The 10,636-nt window shown below is 54.7% G+C and overlaps 1 protein-coding gene across 2 annotated transcripts in view; it reads left to right on the top strand.

Moving 5' to 3' along the window:
• The first annotated feature begins 692 nt into the window (after positions 1 to 692).
• LLGL1 (LLGL scribble cell polarity complex component 1) overlaps positions 693 to 10,636 on the top strand; it is a 30,582-nt gene continuing 20,638 nt past the window's right edge. Inside the window, exons 1-2 of one of the 2 annotated variants that reach the window (XM_081338135.1) lie at positions 693 to 795; positions 9,688 to 9,785. In XM_081338135.1, the coding sequence (XP_081194261.1) occupies positions 715 to 795; positions 9,688 to 9,785 (179 nt within the window). In that variant the 5' untranslated portion in view covers positions 693 to 714. The remainder of the gene's footprint in view (positions 796 to 9,687; positions 9,786 to 10,636) is intronic. The other variant, XM_081338134.1, reaches the window with a different exon arrangement.

The raw sequence follows: 10,636 nt of genomic DNA, 5'->3' as shown, positions 1-10,636 counted from the left end.
AATTCCTCAGCCAGCGTGCCGAGTTGAAGTCCACAAGTCATAAAAGAGCCAAGTTTGAAGGTCTAGCACGATGTCCCCTAGTTGGGGCCACGAAACGTCCGCGAGGCAACCCCCAAGCCCAGAGAGCACCGAGGACTCCACCATCCTCCTCTTCTGCAACCCGCCCCCCTCCCTTCTAGCACTGACGATGTTGCCTAGTTGGGTCCCGAAACGTCTGCAAGCAAACCCCTCCCAAATGGAGAGCGCATCAAGGGCCCCTCCGTTCAAGCCGGCGCTCCAAGGATCCTCCTCGAAAGACTACATTTCCCGGCAGGCGGCGGGCGCGCAGCGCAAGACACAGCTGGAGAGGCGGGGAGGGGCGGGGCGGGAGCACCTCCCCCCTCCCCTCCCCCCCCCGCCCGTCTGCCTGCTCCGGCGGGGCGCGCGCTCGGCGGCAGCCTATTGTCTGGCCGGGGTCTCGCCTCCCGCGGGGCGCGCTGATTGGCTGGACCGGCCTCTCGCCCCCCCCCGCGGCAGGCGCCCCCCGCCCAGCCGCCGCCGCCGCCGCCGCTCCTTTTTCTGCGGCTCCCGCGCGCGGGGCGCCTCTGCGCTCCTGGCCCTGCTGGATGCGGAGGGCGCCGCCGCCGCCGCCGCCGCTGCTGCTGCATGGGGGAAGCGCCGCCGCCCCCCCCGCCCGGCCGCCTCGCCCCCCGCCCGCCCGCGCCCCTCGGCAAGATGATGAAGTTTCGCTTCCGCCGCCAGGGCCACGACCCCCAGCGGGAGAAGCTCAAGCAGGACATCTACGCCTTCAACAAGGTGGGGGCCCGGCCCGGGCTAGGACACCCCGACCCGTCATCCCCGGCCCGGGGTCCCCGCCAGGCTCCCCGCTCCGGCGGGGCCCCGGTCCTCGGCCCCAGCATCCCCTGCCGGTCGGGGGAAGTGAGGGTCCCGCGCGTCTGGGGGCGCCTGGTGGAAGCGTCTCTTGGTCTCTTTTAGGGGTTCTTGACTTGGGGGCGGGGGCGGGAGGGGGCCGCGGGAGATGGGTCCAGCTCGGGCTGTTTCCCTCGCCTTTCGTGGCTTTGGGAAAATGGGGAGGGGGCGAGAGAAGCCGGGCCTTTTCTTGGGCACGGGAATCGCCCAGTTTGGCGCGGGGGGCTTGGACTTGGGGGGGGGGAGAGGACAGAGCTGAACTAGCCACCCTTCCAAGAAAGGGGGGAGGGGGAGGCCATTTGGAGAAGGAGAAGAAAGGGGGGCTGGGAGGGATCCCGAGCTGCCCCTTTGCATTTGCTTGTCCACCCCCCATTTTTTGCCTCCGGGGCTGCCCCTCCCTCCTCGCAAGGTGAAGAGCCCCGCGGAGTCCTTTCAGGGAAAGGAAGGGAAAGGAGACCCGGGCAGGCACCGGACCTCTGGCCGGGGGCGAGGGGGGGACAGCCCGAGGCAGTAGCTGCTGGTCCCCTTGTGCAGGAGTGACTCCCCAGCCCAGCCGAGCTTGGCTCTGTGTTCCTGGGTTACCCCATCCAAAAGCTTCGGAGCGCCTTCAGTGTGTGTGTGTGTGTGTGTGTAACCTGCCTTTTTTATTTTTTCCTTTTCCAATTCCCTCCCTTCCCACGCTCGCTCCCAGCAAAGGTGTCTCTCTCTTTCTCGGCCGGGGAGGGGCTGCGAGAAGCTCCTCGTTGTTTTTCACACCTCCTCGGTGCTCCGTATGCAACTTTCACCGGGAATGTTGTTCGTCGGAGCCCCCAGCCTTCCCTTGCCCCAATCCTCGGCCTCCATCTGGCTCCGGACTGAGAAAGGAACAGACCCAGCATCTTCCCCACCGCCCCAGCCCCACCCCCTTCGCGCGCGCTCGCGCACACACACACACACACACACACACACACAAACGCCACTATTGCTCCTTTCCAAGCTGGCTGCTCTGCTGCGTCCCTCCTCTTTACAGTCCCTCCTCTTTACAGCCCGTTTGGTCCAGAGGGGGAGGCTGGGTGTCCATTGTGAGGCTGTGGAGTTCTCCCCCCCCCTTTCCTGGGCCATCTGCAGCCCCACCCCCACCCTCTTTTTCAGCTCCTTCCCCCTTTGAGTGAATGGAAGCAATAAAAAATCTGCAACTGTAGATCCGGGCAGGCTGGCCTTTGACAAGAATGAAGACGGTGGTTCTCCTTTGGGTAAAACGCCCAGCGTGCTGCAAGGATCTTTGGGCAGGGTGGGGAGAAGCTTCCCTGCCCCCTGAAATAGCTCCTTCCTCCTCCAAAGAGTTTTAAGGCATTTTTGGGGGGGAGATGAGATGAGGGTGTTTAGAGCTTATTTCTGCAAACCAGCTGGGCTGTTCCTGGTGACACTTGGAAATGTCGAAAAAAGCCACATCGAGGAAAGCAGCTCCTGTTCACAGCCCCACAATAGTTTGGCCACTTTGTCCAGGATTTAGGAGCAGTTTTGGGGAGGGTGGGCTGGGAAGCACCCACCTCCTTTTCTCCTCTGCCCTGTTTGCAGAGCAGCCTCTGTTTCGCAAGGGGTAAATGCTCAAGAGCTGGGTCAAACCTTTGCCGGAGGTTTAGGAGAGCCCCCTCCCCTAATTGTGAGGGGCTCCAGAGTCCCTGGAGAGCACCCTGTTGGAGTTGCTGATTTGGGCAGAGCTAGTTCTTGTTTTCAGGAGGCTAACAGCCCAGGTTGACACCTTCAGAATCAGCCAGGATTCCTGGTTTGTTGCTTGAGCAGCTCTTCTTGTTGAAAAGGCAAACTGTCTGGGCCAAGATTTCATTTTGGGGGGGGGAGGACACTAGATAATACACTGCCTGGGCTGGATTCAAGGTTGATAGCCAAAAAGATTTATTTCAATTGCTTGCAGTTTTTTCTCTCTCTCAGAATAGTCCCACCCCTTTGACAGCCTTCCTTTTTTCATTCTTTACTTTTGTGTTCTTTCTTGCTCTGCCTGTTACATTCCGGTAAGCTCTTGAAATGAAGCCTTGTCCCAAGGTCTGCGTTGCTGGAGGGGGCCACGAGCGAATGAAATCTAAACTGTATCTTGGATACATCGGCTGCTGTATTTGCTCCAGACAAAGAGCTTTGGGTCAAATTCGGGGCTGACCCAAAATATGGACTGCATTAAGCCCAGATCTCCCTGGGAATCCTTTCCAGCCCAACCCCAGTAGTCTTGCTTGAGGAACGTTGTGGTTTAATCTCTCCTTTCTTTGATAGGGCAGGAGCCGAGTTAGGAATAAGCCTGGAATGGCTTGCGTGCAGGGCAGGAAACTCAAAACTGTTGATGTGTGTTGGTTACCCACCCGCATTTCTTCTGCCACTTTTTTCTTAGAGTTGGTGCAGGATGACACCCTGTGGGTCAGAATGAACTTCAGACAGTTGGGCTTACACGCAGCTGTGCATTTCATTTCTTGCTCCTTGCATTCTCATCCTGTCCTTTTTTCCTGCTGTGGGCTGTGGGGTTGTCTTCTTCCTTCCTCTGTCGGGAATCTTCACAACATCCCTGCGGGGTAGGCTGTGGCAGCAGTTGTTCCAAGATCACCCATCCAGTGTTGCTTCAACAGCGAACTGGCCAGCATATACATTTAATAAATAATAAACAATGAATGAGCTTTGGGACTGAGGGGCTTAGGTCTTGAGCTTATGTCTTGCCCTGTGTCGCCTCGCCTGGAATGGATATTTGGGGTGGGGGGGAAGATTCCAGATGTATTTGAACCCCAGGACAGCCATGTATGATGCAATCTCAAGGGAGGCTGCGGTGCTTGTCCCCTGCAGGGCAAAAAAAATGAACTGCTGGATGAGTTTTCCACCTTGCAGCCATCCTCCGTCCTCAAGCGCCCCCCCCCCTATTCGCAAGAACAGCCTCTTCCGGTGCCTCATCCTGGCGTGTTGCAACATGGAAGGGGTGGAAAGGATTCCCTCCCCGTTCGGGATGAGCTTTGCCCGGGAGCTGTGCCTGAGAGCAGCACAGCCAGTACCAAGAATTGGGGGGGGGAGGCAGCAGCGGCCCGATTGATCCCTTTTCTTGGTATTCTGGTTTTGAACTTTGCCGAACGGCCTGTTTATCTTGGCCCGGCTGGCTCTGCGTTGCCACCGGTAGCACGTGGGGCTTCGGCAAACACGGCAGGCAGCCGAGGGCCCCTTCCCGGGTCGCCAAAGACCAGCCTCTGGCGGTTTGCTGTGGCCCACTTGCCCAGGGACAAGAGTTAGCCAAACATCAAAGAAATGGTGGAACGGAACTGCTAAAGAAAGGATGCAAAAGGAGGGAGAGGGTGAAACGTGATTGACAAAATTTAAAACAATTTTTTATTTGTTTTAAGTAATTTTATTATTAAATTGTCCTGTGGCAAGCTGGCTGTGGCGAGGTGTCCCATTTGGCTCCTCTGGCGTCTCCCGGCGTGGCCCCGGATTAGGCCCGGCAAAGGTGAGGGCGCTGCTGCCCGCAAACCTGCCCAGGGTGCCTTGACGCATCTCCCTGGCTGGGTTCAGCAACCCATGGTTCCCGGCTAAACCGGGACTGGGTGGTTTGGGGTTCAGCAGGGGACAGGAAACCCAGGCAGCATTAAAGCACTACAGGAAGTCCTTGACTTACGACTCGGGGCCACGATCAGGATCGGCATTTCCGTTGCTATTCTGCAGAATTGCGCCCCGTTTTGCAACCTCTTTTTCCATGCTGTTAAGTGAATCCGGCTTCCCCTGTTGACTGTTGCTGGTTGAGCGGGAAAGCCGCGAAGGGCCATTGTTTGAACCGAGACGTGGCAACCAGGGTCAGTGCCTGCCGTTGCCAAGTGCCTGAATTGTGATCGTGGATGGGAGGCCGTGACGTTACAAGGGCGAGGAAAGATGGTCAGTCACTTTTCCCAGTGCTTTTGTAACCTCAAGTGGTTGCTAAACAGATCTTGGCAAGTTGAGGACCACCTGTATAGTGTTTTCTTTTTTGAAGGGCAGTAAGTTGTATAGACCGAGGACTTTGGGGCTGTTGACCTGGGATCGGTTCATTTCATGGTGCCGGACAATTCGACTAACCGGATTCCTCCATCGTGAGCCGGTCCTCTTTGACTTTATTCAGAAGCCAATCGGCCACTTTTAGCAAATCAGTTTTAAAATGATGTTTGTCCCCTCCTTCGGCAGAAAATCCACACACAGACCTCTGTGGAATCAAGCCCCTAGTCCTCATGGTTATAAAAAAAAGCGACGATGGCCCACCAGTTCCCTCTTTCTTTCCTCTCTGAACTTAAAGTTGAAAACTGAGCAACTACTAGACGGCCACAGCGGTGCCGAGCAGATGGCGAACGTGAGACGCTGTGCTGTTCTTGTGTATCCATGGAGTTCATAGCAGAAGAGAGACGTCAGACTTTTAATCGCTCCCCCGTTCAGAAGACAATCCAAAGGTTTCTCCTGGATGCAGGAGCGGCTGCCAAGCGTGTGAGGCCTCGGGTAGGATTAGCAAGGAGACGTAGTGCTATTCGCAGTCTCCGTGGGAAGATCTGGAAGTAGCTTTTTTTGTCTGTGTGTGGGGGGGTGTTATTTAAGTCAGGGATACCCAACTGTCCACTGGGCGCAGCTAATAAAGTTTGGGACTTGGTGTCTGCTTGAAGAGAGGCTGGAGAAGAACAGAGTCTTTTTCCCCATTCCAGTTTCCCTTTAAAAAAAAAGAAGAAAAAAAGTCTTTGGGAATTAATATTCCAGAATAAGAATGTTCCCCCCTCTCCATTTCTCAATACTTTACATCAGGGTTTCCCAAACGTAGTGACTTTTAACACGAGAGGATTTCAATTCCCAGAATCCCCCAGCCATTTAAGATGGGTGGACTTCAGCTCCCAGAATCCCCCAGCCAGTTGAAATTGAAGGGGGGGGGCATTCCGAATGCAAGGCTGGTTCCCTCTTTGGAAAGTGGTGATGTAGCCCTGGGAGAAATGGGCAACCTACCTCAGCCTGAGCTTTTGCAGAATCCTCAGGCCTTGCTTTCGGGGGGGGGGGAGCAGTGTTATTAGCTAGGTTGCCCCAATAGTTGGCCTTCCAGAGATGCAGTGAGAGAATTGGTGCCCCTGTTTCCTTCCTTCCTTCCTTCCTTCCTTCCTTCCTTCCTTCCTTCCTTCCTTCCTTCCTTCCTTCCTTCCTAGTGTTTTCGGACATGGGTCTGCCCCTCTCCCCCAGCAGATCGACTGAAAATGCAGGTGGCTGTTTTGCAGGTGGCTGAGTGCGGGCAGCATGCCAGGCAGAGGGCAGATGCATGGCAAGGAGGGGGCAGAGCTCGGCTGCTGTCAGTTGTGGGTTTGTGTATGTGCCGGAGGCCCTTGGCAAGAAGCCTCTCCTCTCTGTGGTTTGAGAATCTCTCTCCGCACTTCACGGGGAGGATAGAAGCGTTTTGCTCTCCCTGTTGCTTGAGGACCAGACGCTTTTTTTCTCTAATGGGTCTTTGATGCTGGACTGGCTGTGTGTGACTTTCCAGATGTTGCTCCATCGCCACTCCCAGCCTTCCTTTCCATTGGGGCTGTTGGTGGGAATTGCAGATCCAGAACATCTGGAGATGTCCCGATTCCGCCGGGGTGGCCCCTTTCTGGCCTTTTCCTGCAGGCTCTGCAAGGGCTGAGGGGCAAATCTCTCCCTCCCTTTGCAAGGGAGGGCGAGGCCTGGGGGAGCCCAGCAGCCGGATGTTTATCTGACTGTTTGGAAATTGGAAGGGCATCCCCAGAACACTCCCTGAGAGGGTGGCGGATCCGAATGTGTCAGAAACCTACAAGGACGTCTTTCCTGAAATGAGTCAGTCACTCAGTCAGGGCAGCTTCTCCTTCTGAACTGGCCCAGTCTTACAGGTCAGCCCAGAAGTCACTCGTCACCCGTTCTGGAGGTGGCGAGAGTCCTCCTAAGATCTTATCCACAGGGCCACCTTCCCTGCTCATCTCCAGGGCGGGATCTGGAAGGGAAATATGCAGCGGGGTTGACTCTGACTCAACCCACCTTGGACTGGCATCTTCTCGGGGTGGATGGTAGGTCGGCTTATCTCCGGTGGGGCCATGAGAGTGGACAGGACTTCTCTAGCTGGCCTTTGCTACCCATTTGGCTGCCTCTTTGCTAAGGCGGGATCCCAAAGTCCTGAAGCTGGCTTGGCTCCTGCCGAGACCCGTGTGGATGTTTCTCCTGGCGCATTTCCTTGTCTTTCCCCCTTTTTCCACCAGCGTTTCCTACAACTGCTCTTCTGTCCTACTGCATCCTAGCAAGGACCATCTCTCTTTCCTGCTGGTGGAGTCTGCTTCCTGGAGCAGAGTCTGAATTGCAGGAAGTACCTTAGCCGGCTATGGTCCTCTCCCCACCTTTGCAGGAAATGCAGCGCACCTTTACCTTATCGCAAGGTGGTTTAATGTGGGCTGCATTCAATCCCGTCTCCTCGCACTTCTCTCCTGCAGGGACCAAAACATAGGGTAAACCTTATACAGCAAATGATGTCTTCCTAATAGATCTGCTTTTAAAAAGACCCAGTTGCAAGGAAGGGGAAAGAAAACAGACTTTTTTTGGCAGTCTTTGACAACTATCCCTTGGCTAGGCTCCTTTCTCCAATTCACCTGCCCAAGGATGAGAATGCAGCCCATAAAATAGAATTCTGGATACAGAATGTCATGGGAAATGTGCCGTTCTTAGAAGATGGGTTTGATCAAGGCTTGGACCAAAAGTACTTCAGGAAATTTTGCTGAGTGGTTATGCTTCTTAGGAGAAGGGAGGAAGGAAGGAAGGAAGGGAGAAGATGGGAGGAAGGGAAGGAGGGTGGATGGATAGAAGGAAAATGAGTGGATGGATGAAAGGAAGGAAGGAAGGAAGAAGAGGGAGGGAGGGAGGGAGGGAGGGAAGGAAGGAAGGTCCTAGATCTTGGGTGTATACAGGGCAGACTTCCTCAACTGGTGTCTCCAGTGACCTTGGGTTTTTCATAAATAAATTCCATAAATGAAGCTAATCTCACCTCACCCAGCCTGGATGCCTAAATGTTCCTATTTTCCTTTTAAACTAAGGGATGCTCCAAAACTGGTCCTGCTTCCAGATTTCCTCCTCCTCCTCCTCCTCCTCCTCCTCCTTGCAACCAGGCAAAGCAAGCCTGTCATCTGGGGAGGCTGGGGGTGCTTTACTTCCAACCTGCCGGTGATGGGGTGGGTGGGTTTCCCTGTTCTGCTGCTCCTCCAGGGGGCTGGACCCCAGGCCAGGACGTTCTCCCAACTGTGTGTGTGTGTGTGTGTGTGTGTGTGTGTGTGTTTCTCATAGGGCCCTCCCACCCCTACGTCTGTCTGCTGTGTGGTTTCCTGAGGTGGGGAGAAACGGGGCTGGGGCTGTCCAGGGAGAGGAAGTGGGGAGCTTTTTCTGGAGAGCCCTTTAAAGGCTGCCTCTCTTTCCCTCGCAGTGACCCTGCTGTGCCTGGGAGAAGCAAAGTTGGAATTGGCTGAAAGGCTTCGTTTGTCTGTCCACTCCTGCGGGGCTGGGCTGAATGGATTCTTGTGGGAGAAGAAGGGAGGGGGGGATCTTGGAAGTTGCTCTGGGCTGGCTCTTTAGTAATCCTTTCTTTCTGACATCCCGGGAAGCGGCCAGAGTGGGCTCTGCTCCACCTGCATGGCGTGGGTTGCCTTGGCTTCCTTCCTTCGGGAGCAGAGGTGGCGCTCAGTCTGAAAGACCACCAGCGTCTTTGGACCGGTTCAGAGAACCTCGGACCGAGCCCGGCCCTTACAGGAGGTGGCAACCCATCCCAGCTCAGCTCCCCTGACTTTTTAGCCAGCTGTGCAGAAATAAAAAAGATCAAGGTTTTTTTGCCCATCGCTTTATTTCCAAGCCCGGAAAAGTGTCAGCAATTGCATTTGTGGCTTGATGGAAACTAAGATGGTAGAAATCAGAAAGCGCAGATTGGCCTTCTCGATGCCTTTGAGTCAGGAAAGCAAAACACTCGGCGTCTTGCAAGAGAACGGATCTCTCTTCCAAAGTTCTTCCTCCTCTCTAAAATTGGTACATTCTGCAAACGGTCTAAAAATGGCTCAGGCCTGGGGCTGGTTGTCTGAAAGGGAGATGGAAAGGGCAAAGAGAACAAAATCAATGTATCTAAACCGGCATTATCCAACCCAAGTTGGGAACAGCAACTCTCTGGTGTTCCTAAATTACAGCTGCCGGTTCAGACGAGGGAGAATTAAGCAGCCAAAGTTTCAATGGGGCTTTGCAGCCTCCTGAAATCTAGGACTGAAAGCCTCTGAGATGTTCCTCATGCATGGAGGAAGAGGCCACGCTGCAGCCACGGCCTTCTTTCACTCTCTGCAAGCCAACATAACCATCTCTGTTGTGTTGAGCGGCAGCTGGACTGGATGGTTGGAGAACAACGGTAGGCTTTGGCTAAGATGGGGAAGGGCCGGAAGAGGAAGAGGAAGGGCACAGATTGGGGGTTTCCTGAGAGACCCTCCCTGCTTTCTCTCTCTCTGGCGTGCCCTTGATAACCCCTGACATGTTCTTGAACTCACGCAAACCAACAATTGGAAACCTGCTTGGCCGAAGGCAAACTGGCTTCCTGGCTTGTGTGATTCTGCAGCTGAGATCTCCTTGACCTGGTACGAAGTTTGGGGGTGGTTGATCTGAGAACGATCCAGCTGGAACCAAGTTTGAGAAGCTGCTGCTTTTCCTGGGCTGGCCATTCTTGGAACGCGTGCCCGACGATGATCTCCTGCTTCGATGACCCTCCAACCCAATTCTTTCTTCTCTTTCTTCTTCCAGATGGTGGAGCATGGCTTCCCCAATCAGCCCAGCTCCTTGGCCTTTGACCCCAAGCTGTGCATTATGGCCATTGGAACCAAATCGGGAGCAGTCAAAATGTATCCTTCTTGTCGTGGCAAGAGCTGCCTTTCTGGGCATGGAGTTCTGGCAGACGGCGAAGAGGAGGCTCTTGTGAAGCCAGCGGCACGGTTTGGGCACCACCGGGGGAAAGGCTGGGAAAGGACCACCAGTCCTCGGGGACAGTCGTGGGGATGGGTTCTTGCTGTGTGCATTGGCGTCTTCAGGGTGTCTCCTGGGAATTACGAGCGCAACGGATTCCAAGCCGGGGTGGGGGTGGGGTTTTCCCCAATTTGACAGTCTCCAGAGATGTTGGGATTGCAACTTCCAACGTGGTTGGGAATTGGGGACTTGCATCTGGAGGTGCCAGCTTAGGGACGGCTGACCCGAGTGTTAGGTTAGAAAACGGGTTGAGATTTAGAGGTTTGGTGATAATGGTCCAAACAAAAGTACAGAAAGTCTCGACCTGCCAGCCCAGGGGAGCCCAACATTTCTGTTGCTAAGCCAGACATTTGTGAATTTTGCCCCAATTTATGACTCTTTTTGCCACAGTTGTTCAGTGAATCACTGCACAGTCGTTAAGTTAGCGACCCAGTTGGTCAGGGACTCTGGCTCCCCCCCCCCCCGGGACTTTGCTTGTCGGAAGGTTGCAAAAGGGGATCATGTGATCCAAAGGCACAGCCGTCATAAATAGGAGTCAATTGCCAAGCGTCCGAATTGGGATCACGTGACCATGAATGGATGCTGCAACGGTCATAAGTGTGAAAAACGGTCACCTTTTAAGTAATGTTTTAATTTTGAGCGGTCGCTAAATGAACAGTTGTAAGCTGGGGAGACTCTGTATGCTGAGGACTCTCTCCTTTTTGTGACTAGGAATAGCAGAATTTTGCCA

The sequence above is a fragment of the Vipera berus genome, assembly GCF_964194415.1.
Source record: "Vipera berus genome assembly, chromosome: 13".
In the NCBI taxonomy this organism is placed as follows: Eukaryota; Metazoa; Chordata; class Lepidosauria; order Squamata; family Viperidae; genus Vipera; species Vipera berus.
The sequence above is the reverse complement of the archived record's forward strand: the minus strand, read 5'-3'. Positions and strand labels throughout refer to the sequence as shown.